The sequence below is a fragment of the Ornithorhynchus anatinus genome, chromosome 7, assembly GCF_004115215.2.
Source record: "Ornithorhynchus anatinus isolate Pmale09 chromosome 7, mOrnAna1.pri.v4, whole genome shotgun sequence".
Classification (NCBI taxonomy): domain Eukaryota; kingdom Metazoa; phylum Chordata; class Mammalia; order Monotremata; family Ornithorhynchidae; genus Ornithorhynchus; species Ornithorhynchus anatinus.
The window spans coordinates 67,263,845-67,276,554 of NC_041734.1; the positions used below are offsets into that span (position 1 = coordinate 67,263,845).

General features: G+C 59.8%; 1 protein-coding gene across 1 annotated transcript in view; it reads left to right on the forward strand.

The window, feature by feature from the left end:
- Window positions 1-12,710, forward strand: part of ITPR3 (inositol 1,4,5-trisphosphate receptor type 3) — a 73,791-nt gene that overhangs the window by 46,159 nt on the left and 14,922 nt on the right. The window contains exons 27-43 of the mRNA XM_029069808.2: window positions 128-196; window positions 601-726; window positions 996-1,118; window positions 1,236-1,436; window positions 1,777-2,028; window positions 2,378-2,503; window positions 2,738-2,863; window positions 4,030-4,150; window positions 5,320-5,504; window positions 5,696-5,844; window positions 7,249-7,357; window positions 7,693-7,783; window positions 8,381-8,550; window positions 8,759-8,942; window positions 9,285-9,469; window positions 10,142-10,342; window positions 10,593-10,703. Coding sequence (XP_028925641.1) covers window positions 128-196; window positions 601-726; window positions 996-1,118; window positions 1,236-1,436; window positions 1,777-2,028; window positions 2,378-2,503; window positions 2,738-2,863; window positions 4,030-4,150; window positions 5,320-5,504; window positions 5,696-5,844; window positions 7,249-7,357; window positions 7,693-7,783; window positions 8,381-8,550; window positions 8,759-8,942; window positions 9,285-9,469; window positions 10,142-10,342; window positions 10,593-10,703 — 2,529 coding nt within the window. The remainder of the gene's footprint in view (window positions 1-127; window positions 197-600; window positions 727-995; window positions 1,119-1,235; window positions 1,437-1,776; window positions 2,029-2,377; window positions 2,504-2,737; window positions 2,864-4,029; window positions 4,151-5,319; window positions 5,505-5,695; window positions 5,845-7,248; window positions 7,358-7,692; window positions 7,784-8,380; window positions 8,551-8,758; window positions 8,943-9,284; window positions 9,470-10,141; window positions 10,343-10,592; window positions 10,704-12,710) is intronic.

Genomic DNA, 12,710 nt, shown 5'->3' on the forward strand with positions numbered 1-12,710 from the left:
CGAGGTCTGGGTGTCGGGACCATGCCGAGGCCTGGGGCGTGGCGCGGGTTGCCCCTCCACGGCGGGGGGGTCGGGCGGCTCTGCGTGTACTCAGTACTATGGTACCCCCTCTCCCCTCCCCCTCCAGCGCCCCAACGAGGAGGCCTTGCCCCCCACTGGGGAGAGAAGCAGCGAGAACTACCAGATTGTGAAGGGGGTGAGTACCTGTGGCTGGCAGGGAGGAAGAGGAGGGAGAGGTGGAAGGGGCTGAACCATGTCCTGAACGCTTGTGACCCAGGCTGGGCTTGGATCCCCTCCTATTTGGGGATTGGACCCCTGCTCTGCACAACCTTCCCTCCCAGGGGCCACACTTGAGGGGGACAAGAGAAGGAGGAAGGGAAGAGGAGTGGGAGGGAGAGGCTAGTCACCTCACTGGGCCTCATCACTGGGCAGATTGGGCAATGGTCTAGGTATCCAGATAAGGGGCAGACACAGCTTAGCTAGTGGTCTCAGCTCAAGCTGTCCCCGTTCAATTTCTCCCCCACCCCACCTCCTCCTCCTGGCCCAACACCATCCCGGGGCTCTCCCCGACCCTGCATCTTCCGGGCCACCGCCCCCCAGATCCTGGAGCGTCTGAACAAGCTGTGCGGGGTGGGCGAGCAGATGCGGAAGAAGCAGCAGCGGCTGCTCAAAAACATGGACGCCCACAAAGTCATGCTGGATCTTCTGCAGGTCCCCTATGAGAAGGTGAGATCCAATCTGACCTCTGCCCCTGACTTGGGAACCTCAATATCTCCCACAGCTTTCTTATCCCCTCCTTAGCCTCTCATCGATGCTAACCAGTGTCTTTTCCGTGGCCTCCTTAGAGGCAGGATAGCCACGGCCGGGACTGGGCTGGGGCCGGACCGGGACTAGGGCTGGGCTGGAGCTGGTCTGGGGTGGGGTCGGGTCCTATTTGGCATTCTTGACTCTGCCAGCTCCATTGCCCATTGCCGTTCCTCTGCCTCTGGCTCTAGGGAGATGCCAAGATGCAGGAGATTCTCAGATCGACCCACCAGTTCCTGCAGAAGTTCTGTGCCGGGAACCCTGGAAACCAAGCTCTGCTGCACAAACACCTCAGCCTCTTCCTCACGCCCGGGGTGAGGGATTGGGAGCTGGAGAGGGAGAAGGGGAGAGCGAGGGAAGCGCGGTGGAGGTAAGAGGAGCACGGCTTGAGCCTGCTTTGACCTCCTCCCCCCTTTGCCGGTCCCAAGCAGCTCCTGGAGGCGGAGACCATGCAGCACATCTTCCTGAACAACTACCAACTGTGCGCGGAGATCGGCGAGCCCGTGCTGCAGCACTTTGTGCACCTGCTGGCCACCCACGGGCGGCACGTACAGTACCTGGACTTCCTGCACACCGTCATCAAGGCCGAGGGCAAGTACGTCAAGAAGTGCCAGGACGCCATCATGACCGAGGTGAGGGACTGTAGGCTGTAAGCTCGCCGTGGGCAGGGAGTGTGTCTTTTCACTGTCGTACTGTCCCAAGCGCTTAGTACAGTGCTCTGCACACAGGAAGCACTGAAATACAGCAATGAATGAATGAGCGATGCGGGCCCGCATGGGCTAGGGGAGGTGGATGGCGGGGACTCCCTCAGGGAAGCTCAGGAACTCAGGTCGAGGGCCTAAGGGAACTGGTCTCTCTCTTCCCCTACACCCGGTGCCCGGGGATGTGTGCGAGGGACGAGGTGAGGGATGGTCACCGGGGCTGACCGCTCCGCCTGGCTGGAGGCCGCCAGTGACCCCTGTGTCCCTGCAGCTGACCAACGCGGGAGATGATGTAGTGGTCTTCTACAACGACAAGGCCTCCCTGGCCCACATGCTGGAGATGATGGCGGCGGCACGCGACGGGGTGGAGGAGAACAGTCCCCTCATGTACCACATCTCGCTCGTCGACCTTCTGGCCGCCTGCGCCGAGGGCAAGAACGTATACACCGAGATCAAATGCACGTCTCTCCTGCCTCTGGAGGACGTGGTGTCCGTGGTGACGCATGAGGACTGCATCACTGAGGTGCTGGGGCAGGGGAAGGGGGAGGAGGAAGCGGTGGGGAGGGGGAGAAGCAACACAGTCTAAAGTTGCAACTGGGTGAGGGGGAAGACTATAGACTGTAAGCTTGTGGTGGGTTAGGATTGTATCCATTAATTATGTTGTCCGGTCCCAAGCGTTTAGTACAGTCCTCAGCACACGGTAAGCACTCAAGTACGATTGAATGGATGGAGAAGTGAATGGAGGGAGAGAGGGCGGTAGGCTCAGCCCAGCCCCAGCTGCAACCCGACATCGTGGGCGGGGAGGAGGAGAGGAAGGGGTGGAGGATACAGCTCCACAGGCCCCTGGGACTCACACAGAATCCCGCCCCCAGGTGAAGATCGCGTACGTGAACTTTGTCAATCACTGCTACGTGGACACAGAGGTGGAGATGAAGGAGATCTACACCAGCAACCACATCTGGACGCTCTTCGAGAACTTCACCCTGGACATGGCCAGGGTCAGTGCCGGGCACTTGGGGAATGAGGCTCGGATCGGGGATTGAGGCGGGGAGGAGGGCGGTGCCCAGGACGCCCAGGGGAGAGGGCCTTAGAAGGAAAGGCGGGAGCAGGGGAGGGGACTAGAGTCGCCCCACTCAGGCCGGGCTAGACCAGTGTCTAGCGCTTTCCCGAGCCACATGGGGCGGGATCAGTGCCCCCTCCCCCCGCCTCCCATGCTCCCCATCACTCTCCAGGTGTGTAAGAAGCGGGAGAAGCGCATCGCGGACCCCACCCTGGAGAAGTACGTGCTCACCGTGGTCCTGGACACCATCACCGCCTTCTTCAGCTCCCCTTTCTCGGAGAATAGCACGTCCCTGCAGGTACTGCCCTGGGCCAATGGATACTACTTTGAATCAGTGGCTATTGCCTCTAACTAGTGGGTACCACCTTGAGCCAGAGGGTGCACTCCTGGGCCACTGGATATCTCCTCAGGCTACTGGATACTGCTCTGGGTCAGCGGGTACCGCCTCTGGTTAACGGTTACTGCACCAGGCTAATGGATACCACTCTGGGTCAGCGGGTATCACTCCGGGCTAACGGACACCCTCTCGGAGGGTTCTAGCCTGAGCTAGTGGATACTGCCCTGGGCCAATGGATACCCCTTGGACAGAGGGTATTGGCTCAGGCTAGTAGATGCCACCTGGGCCTCCAAGTGCTGTGTGGCTCTGCAGGCAGCCCCTGCCTCCTCTAGATTCCTGTGACCTCTGCAGAACTGAACCATCATTGGTGGCACGGCGGGACCCTAGGGGTTGCCGGGGAATGGAGGGGAAAGTGGAGTGGGTCCAGAGCCGGGGGCTGGGGGTAGGGGCCGCTCCTCTGTCTGGTGGGCTCCACAGCCCACCTGCTCTCTGAGCACTACTCCCGCGTGGAAAGGGGGGCACTTCCAGACAAGAGCATGGGCTCGGGAGTCAGCAGGACCTGGGTTCTAATCCTACCTCTGCCATACATCTGCTTCCTGACCTTGGGCAAGGCAGCCCATTATTGGGCAGGGATTGTCTCTATCTGTTGCCGAATTGTACATTCCAAGTGCTTAGTATAATGCTCTGCACATAGTAAGCACTCAATAAATACTATTGAACGAATGAATGAAAGGCACTTCTCTGGGCCTCAGTTGCCTCTTCTGAAAAATGGGTATTAAGAGTGTGAGCCCCATGTGGGACAGGGGCTTTCGTCCAGCCTGCTTAACCTGTATCTACCCCAGCGCTTGGCACAAGTGCTTATGAAGTACCATAACTATTATTATTGATATTCACCCCACCCTCAGCCCTACAGCAGTTAAGTGCCTCTCCCTATACTCTGTCATCCATCTGCGATGAATTTTAGTGGCTGTCTTCTGTCGATTCCAAGTTCCTTATGGGCAGGAGTCGTGTCTAGCAACCCTATTGTATTGTACTCGCCCAGACGCTTAGTCCAGGGCTGTGCAACCAGGAGGTGCTCAGTAAATACCATGGCTCGATTGACCGATTGAGTGTTTGATCCCATTCAGACCCACCAGACCATCGTGGTGCAGCTGCTGCAGTCGACCATGCGCCTGTTGGAATGCCCGTGGCTCCAGCAGCAGCACAAAGGCTCAGTGGAGACATGCATCCGCACGCTGGCTATGGTCGGTAAGGACGGCTCGGGAGCCTTGGGCCGGGCATTTCCTTCAGGTCATCCCCACCGTTCCCCACCTGTGACTGGGCAGGTTTTCTTCTAGCTATGAATGAAACCCCTCCCGGACGCCTCCCCAAGAGGACGGGAAGTTCTCTCTCAGGTCTGAATGTGGCCCAGTTGATAGACAATGTGCCTGGGAGTCAGAAGGACCTGGTTTCTAATGGCGGTTCCATTACTTGCCTTGCCGTGTGACCTTGGGCTAATCACTTCACTTTGCTGGGCCTCTGTCACCTCATCTGTAAAGTGGGGATTAAGATTGTGAGCCCCAGGTGGGACGTGGTCTGTGTCCAACCTGATTAACTTTTATCTACCCCCGCGCTTAGAACGGTGCCAGGCACATAGACAACAGATTTGAGAGTCAGAGGTCATGGGTTCTAATCCTGGCTCTGCCAATCGTCTGCTGTGTGACTTTGGGGAAGTCACTTAGCTTCTCTGGGCCTTAGTTACCTCCTCTGTAAAGTGGGGATTAAGACTGTGAGCCCCACGTGGGACAACCTGCTTACCTTATATCTACCCCAGTGCTTAGAACAGTGCTTGGCACATAGTAAGTGCTTAATTATAATAATAATGATGATGGCATTTGTTAAGCGCTTACTATGTGCCAAGCACTGTTCTAAGCACTGGGGGTGATACAAGGTCATCAGGTTATCCCACTTGGGGCTCACAGTCTTGATCCCCATTTTCCAGATGAGGGAACTGAGGCCCAGAGAAGTGAAGCGACTTGCCCGAAGTCACACAGCTGACAAGCGGCGGAGCCGGGATTAGAACCCATGACCTCTGACCCCCAGGCCCGTGCTCTTTCCACTGAGCCACGCTGCTTCCTTAACAGATGCTTAACAAATGTCATAATTATCATTATCATTAACAAATACCATTCAAAAAAAAAATCCCTCCCGCTGTAGCTGAAACCCAGTCCCTCTGCCCCGGTAGAGAGGTGCCCACCTCCCACCCCCTCCACTGGAGCTGGAGCGGACTGGTACAGAATGGACCAGAACCCAGAGGCCAACAGGGGATCTCGGTCCCTTTGGGGTGGGGGGCTAACTCGGCCGCACCCCCAGGCCTGGTGGGGAGACGTCCCTCCAGCTTGGGCTCCCTTGCTGAACGTCCTGCCGTCCCCCCGCAGCCAAGAGCCGGGCCATCGCCCTGCCCATGGACCTGGACTCCCACGTCAGCTCCCTGCTCAACAGCAGCGCCAGCTGTGCCGTCCAGAGGAACGCCGCCAGCTACAAGACGGCCACCCGCACCTTCCCCCGCGTCTCCACGCCCGCCAACCAGTGGGACTACAAGAACATCATCGAGAAGCTGCAGGTGGGCAGGGCGCTGGACCGAGCGGGATGGGACTTCTCCTCTTCCTGCCCCCGTCACCCCGACTCCCGGGGGACTTTGAGCCCGGCGTCCCACCTAGCGACGCCAGCCCTCCCTGACCTTCCCCTTGGCTTTGAGCCCCCCAGCTCCCTCCCCTTCCCCACCCGACGTCCTTTCCCTCGACCCCCGGCCAGGACATCATCAACACCCTGGAGGAGCGGCTGCAGCCTCTGGTGGAGGCCGAGCTGTCCGTGCTGGTGGACGTGCTCCATCGGCCGGAGCTGCTCTTCCTGGAGGGGACGGACGCCTATCAGCGCTGCGAGAGCGGGGGCTTCCTGTCCAAGTGAGTCGGGGGGTGGGGCCGGGAGGGCTGGCGAGGGGCGGGAGGGCCGGGTTCACGGAGGATGCGGCAGGAACAGGACTGGCTGTGGGGCAGGGGCGGGGGTCAGGGGTCAGAGGGCTTTTTGGTTTTTTCTTTTCGTCATGGTATTTGTTGAGCACGCAGTATGCGCCAAGCACCGTTCTACGTGCTCGGGTCAGTACGAGTTAATCAGGTTGGACATAATCCCTGGTCCACATAAGGCTCGTGGTCTAAGTAGGCGGGAAAAGGGTATTGACTCCCAACAATACCAACAACAATGTTGGCATTTGTTAAGCGCTTACTATGTGCAGAGCACTGTTCTAAGCACTGGGGTAGATACGGGGTCATCAGGTTGTCCCACGTGAGGCGCACACTTTAAATGCCCGTTTTACAGATGAGGTCACTGAGGCCCAGAGAAGTTAAGTGACTTGCCCACAGTCACACAGCTGACAAGTGGCAGAGACGGGATTCGAACCCATGACCTCTGACTCCCAAGCCTGTGCTCTTTCCACTGAGCCACGCTGCTTCCCCATTTTACAGTCGAGGAAACTGTGGCACGGAGAAGTTAAGTGACTCGGCCAAGGTCACGCAGCAAGCAAGCGGTGGATCTGGGATTAGAATTCTAGTCCTCTGACTGCAAGGCTCGTGCTCCTCCCACTGGGCCTCCTCCCACTGAGCACGGGCTTTGGAGTCAGAGATCATGGGTTCGAATCCCAGCTCGCCACTTGTCAGCTGTGTGACTCTGGGCAAGTCACTTCACTTCTCTGTGCCTCAGTGACCTCATCTGTAAAATGGGGATTAAGACTGTGAGCCCCACGTGGGACAACGTGATTCCCTTGTGTCTACCCCAGCGCTTAGAACAGTACTCTGCACATAGTAAGAGCTTAACAAATACCAACATTATTAATCCCGGCTCTGCCACTTGTCTGCTTTGTGTCCTCGGGCAGGTCACTTAACTTCTCTGGGCCTCAGTTCCCTCCTCTGTAAAATGGAGATTAAGACTGTGAGCCCCATGTGGGACAGGGACCCGTTATCTTGTATTTACCCCAGAGCGTAAAACAAAGCCCGGCTTATAGTAAGCGCTTAACAAATGCCATCATTATTATTAATATTACTTCCCCGGTTGTCCCCACTTCGGTGAATCTTGCCCCGCCATCTGGGAGAACTGGGCTTGGGCAGAGGAAGCCAGGACGGAGAAGCTCATCGTTCATTCATGCAATCGTATTTATTGAGTGCTTACTGTGTGCAGAGCACTGTACTAAGCGCTTCGGAAGTACCAGTGGCTGGGAGCCTGGGCCCGGGAGAAAGTAGAGTCCAGGACAGGACCTGCTGCCCCTCAGGCTGACCGTGTCTCCCCCGTCGCGTCTCCCCGGCCTCCTGTTCCAGGCTCATCCAACACTCCAAGGACCTGATGGAGTCAGAGGAGAAGCTGTGCATCAAGGTGCTAAGGACCCTGCAACAGATGCTGGTGAAGAAGAGCCAGTATGGGGACAGGGTGAGGAGAGATGGATGCCGGGCTGGGGACCGGGGACAGATGGGCGGGAGGGAGAGGGGAGGCAGGGCTGGGTGGCGGGAGCCAGGATAAGCGCTGAAGTCAGAGATGGGTGTGAGGGTTGGGGGCAGAGAGTTAGAGGGATCCAAAGGGACCATGAGCAGAACAGAACAGAGACTCTCTCCCACCCACCGCCCCAGGACTTGGATCCGGCTCCCAGGGTCCCTTCTCCCTGCCCTGAGGGCTGAGGGCGGCCAAGACCCCGGGGAACAAGGACACTTGGGTCCCAGGGCCCGAAAGGGAGGGTTGGGGCCGGGGGCTCACGGAGTTCCTCTCAGGGGAACACCCTGCGGAAGATGCTGCTCAACAACTATCTGCAGAACCGAAAATCCAGCTCCAAGGGCGAGATTCCCGATCCCTCCGGAAGTGGTGAGGAGGGCCCTGACGCGTTGGTCCCCGCCGGCTGGCCCCTCGTCCGGGGGGATCTCAGAGGGTCGTGTCGTCCATCTCCCCGCCTCCAGATAGAGCCCCGTCCCTGGCCCTTCCCTTATTGGCAGGGTCGGGCTGCCTCGGCCCTGGCCTCATTTCCAGCCCGCTCTGCCGGTCTGCCCGTGCCCTGGACCCCATCAACCCCTGGCCAGACGTCAGATGGTCATAATGGGTCGGCCATCTGTAGCATCCGTATGCCCGCTAGTACTCCCCCTTAGCCCCCGGGGATTTCCGTTACACACCTGTCCATTCAGCTATTCACTTTGATTCCTAATGTACGTTGTGGGTGGGAGGGTGTCTACCGACTTAGTTATGTTGTGCTGTGTCAAGTGCTCGGTTCGGTGTGCTGCACACAGTAAGTGCTCAATAAATAAGATTGATCGATACTTTTCTGCCTGTCACCCCTGTTAGCGTTAGCAGGGTATTGGTCACTTTCTGGTGTTGCCCTTCCCAAGCTCCTAGCTTGGTGCAGCCACCCTCCCCCTCTACACCGGAGAGATCAGTAAATCACCTACTTCTGTGCTGGGCGCCCCACAGGCCAAGACCAGGACTGGGCTCTCGTTGCTGCCACCCAGTGCCGCCTGGACAAGGAGGGGGCCACCAAGCTGGTGTCGGACCTCATCATGAGCACCAAGAACGAGAAAATCTTCCAGGAGAGCATCGGGCTGGCCATCCGCCTGCTGGATGGGGGCAACACCGAGATCCAGGTGCCACGGGGAAGGGCAGGCGGGGGTGGGAGCGGCCGAGGAGGGCAGTGAGGGGGGTGGGGTGTGGTGAGGACGGCAGTCCTGACTGGGTGCTAGACCCTAGCCGGGGAGGCCGGGGCGGTTCCCGGGGACGGTCCCCGAGGCCGAGGGTCCCCCCAGGACTCCAGCTCTGACCCCAAGCCTCTCTGGCCCCGGCTCCTCCGCCCAGAAATCTTTCTATAACCTCATGATGAGCGACAAGAAGTCGGAGAGGTTTTTCAAGGTCCTGCACGAGCGGATGAAGAGGGCGCAGCAGGAGACTAAGTCCACCGTGTCCGTGAACATGAGTGACCTCGGCAGCCAGCCCCGGGAGGGCCGCGACCCCGGGGACCCCGGAGAGCAAGCCCACAAAGGTTGGCGGGGCGGGCCGGGAGGCTGCTGGGCCAGTTGGGCCCACTGAGGCAGGTGCTCTTGGGCGGTGGGTGGGGCTGCTGGGACCGGGTGCCCGGGGGAAGGGGCGGGGCCTGAAGTCCCTGGGTGGAGAGGAACAGGGAGTAGGGGCTTCGGGAGGCCCGGTTGGCCACCGGGACCTCGGCTCAGGGTGGTATGGCCTGGGGAGAGGTGGAGGCCGAGCAGACGGAGCCAAGGAAAGGGGGGAGTCCAGTTGGGGACGCCCTTTGGCCCGGGGTTCTTGGGTGGTCAGTGGGGTAGGGGACTACAGTTCTGAACTCATCCCCTTCCCCCCTTTCCTGCAGGGCGTGTGCCCCACTTCCCTCTGCCCAGCTCTCTGTCCCGCTACTCCTTGAGCCTCAGCTTCCGCAAGGGCCACGAGGCCGGCCAGCGCGGGCAGAGCCACGAGATGGGCATGTCGGTCCTCATCATGCAGCCCATCCTGCGCTTCCTGCAGCTGCTGTGCGAGAACCACAACCGGGATCTCCAGGTGGGGGCCCGGGGCCCGCCGACGGGCCGGCGGGGGGAGGGGCAGCCCGCCGGGGCGGCCCGCGTGTCCGCGCTCCGCCCAGGGTCACACCCTTCTTCCGGTTCCCGGGGAGATATCTGGAACAACGAGGTTTGGCTGAAACCAGGTTAGAGCGGGAGAGTAGGGTGTGGACCCTGTGGGGTCCCTGGCTCCTGAGACTCTCGAGTCACTTAGAAACCTGTGTGATTTGGGCACTGCTTCTAGTTGCTGTGCCCTCCTGCCCGTTTCTGCCCACTGCTGGCCCTCCCGGCCCAGTCCTTCCCCGGCCGCGACCCACTGGGAGTCCGCATCCTCCTTACTGCCAGCTCTCCTAGCTCGGTCACTGTCCCGGGTCCAATTTCCTGCCCTCCCATCTCCGCCCCCTCCCACTACTGTCAGTCCTGGACTAGCCACTCCCCCAGCCCAGACCTCTAGGAGCTTGCCCGCCCCCCCCCCCCCCCCCGCCATTTCTGGCAGGACTCTCCCGAGTGCTTGAACTGCTCAGTGCTCTGCACGCGGGAGGTGCTCAGTACGTGCCATCGATTGTGTCCCCGCTGGGGTCCACCAGGCCCGGACTGCCCACCTGCCTCCCGCCGCGGCCCCGGTCGCGGCCTCCGCCCCCCGGCCCTCCAACCCCCGCTCCTGCCTCTGCAGAATTTCCTGCGTTGCCAGAACAACAAAACCAACTACAACTTGGTGTGTGAGACGCTGCAGTTCCTGGACATCATGTGCGGCAGTACGACCGGAGGCCTGGGGCTGCTGGGGCTCTACATCAACGAGGATAACGTGGCCCTCATCCTGCAGACTCTGGAGACCCTCACCGAGTACTGCCAGGGCCCCTGCCACGAGAACCAGGTAGGGCCCGACCAGAGTCTGGGACCGGCACGAGACACGGGGCTCGGGGGAGAGGGGGCAGGGCGTGCCTATCTGCCCCCTGCTAGGGCCTGGGGCAGGATGCCCAGCTTGGGGCCTTCCCGGAGCCCTCTCCCACATTGCCCCCAGAACCCCCCTCTTCCCGTTAGAGGTCCGGGGCTCGGCGCTAACGGTCGGGGGCGGAGGGCAGAGCCGGGCCTGGGGGCTCCCACGGATCTGTCCCGCCTCCCAGAGCTGCATAGTGACTCACGAGTCCAACGGCATCGACATCATCACGGCCCTGATCCTGAATGACATCAGCCCGCTCTGCAAGTATCGCATGGACCTCGTGCTCCAGCTCAAGGTATGGGCCCGGAGTGCCGGGCCGGGGGCGTAGGAGGCAGTTAGCTTTGGTTGCTGTTTCCCTTCTGGCCATTCAAGCAGGATCGATTCTGCCTCGGCCTCGCTTTGGGGTCGGCTCGGGTTCCCTCCGGTCCGTGGCTCCCTGGGGGTCTGGCGCCATCGGTGGGGGACACGGGATCTAGGACTGTTTTGGGGGGGCACCGAGGAGCTGGGGGAAGTTTGGGTTCTGCCCCCAGTGGATGGAGCACTGCCTAGGCCAGACAGACTTTGGTTGACCCTCCCTGAGCTCCAGGCATGAGGGTCTGCCTCGTGGTCAGGCCCAGCGGGGCCCAGGGGTGCAGGGACCAGGCCCGGGGACCCTAGAGAGCAGCTGGAAACTGGATCGGGCATACGCTCCGTTCACAGCGTCCGGTAGAGTGCCAGCTTTGGGACAGAGCCGTGGTCCATTTGACCCAGGATTCCTTGCCCCCCCCACCCCCAGCCCTCCCGCCCCAGGGGCGGCAGGATGCTAGCTGCCCTCCTCATGGTTAGGGACGGCCCATCCACCCTCTCCCTGCGGCCACCAAACTCTGGTTAGGAACCGAACATCTGACCCCCCTCCAATTCCCCCTCCCTCCTTGCCCCCCATAGTTAGGAGCTGACCATCTGAGTCCCACAGCTTAGCTCAGTGGATAGAGCACGGGTCTGTGAGTCAGAAGGACCTGAGTTCTAACCCCAGCTCCGCCACATGTCTGCTGTGCAACCTTGGGCAAGTCACATAATTTCTCTGGGCCTCAGGTGCCTCATCTGTAAAATGGGGATTGATGATGATGATGATGATGGCATTTGTTAAGCGCTTGCTATGTGCGAAGTGATCCTACAAGGTGATCGATCGGGCTGTCCCACGTGGGGCTCACAATCTCAATCCCCATTTTACATATGAGGTCACTGAGGCACAGAGAAGTGAAGCGCCTTGCCCAAAGTCACGCAGCCGACAAGCGGCGGACTCGGGATTAGAACCCACGACCTCTGACTCCCAAGCCCGAGCTCTTTCCACTGAGCCGCCCTGAATGTGAGCCCCATGTGGGACAGGGACTGTGGCCAACCTGATTAACTCATATCTACCCCAGTGCTTAGAACAGTGCTTGGCGCCTAGTAAGTGCTTAACGAGTACCATCATTATTATTATTATTTTCATTAACTTTCCCTATCTGAGCCCATCCTGGCCTGCAGGAAGTTCTGCAGAGCCCTCCCTCGGTAACCCATCTCCACACAGGGGCCACGGGAGGGGACCTCTGCATCGCTATTCCTCAGGGCTCTGTACTTTTCTGCCCCGGAGACTCCTGTATCCAGGGGCCACCTGCCTGGCCCTTGTCCAGTCTCGGCCCTGCCCCAGTCCTGCCCCAGCCCAGCCTGAGTCTACCCTGAATCTCACCCTGCGCAGGCCAAGCAGGGTTCGAGTCCCACTTCCACGGACCCAGAACGCCCCAGGGCTTCCAGACCAAACCGGAGCCCAAGTCTCAGAAACTGTGGGCACACCCCCAGCGCAGTCAATAGCCCACTTGCTTCACTGGGTCCCAGGGTCCAGGGGTCTGCAGGGGCTGGACAAGCTGAGAAGCAGGGTGGCTGAGTGGAAAGAGGACGGGCTTGGGAGTCAGAGGTCGTGGGTCCCAATCCCGGCTCTACCACTTGTCAGCTGTGTGACTTTGGGGAAGTCACGTCACTTCTCTGGGCCTCATCTGTAAAATGGGGACTGTGAGCCCCACCTGGGACAACCTGATAACCTTATATCTCCTCCAGCGCTTAGAACAGTGCTTAACAAATACAAATATCATTATTATTATTATTATTGTTAAGACACCCGTGGGAATCCTGGGTATGCCAGGACCAACATGATCCTGATCCCGGGGCGGGGAAGGAAATGATTCCAATGGCCACTCCCGATCCCCGGCTTCCTGCTTCCCCAACCTCTGCTCCAGTGAGAAGCTGCCAAATCCCATCTCATGCCTTCTCTTCAGGCCCCCTCTGC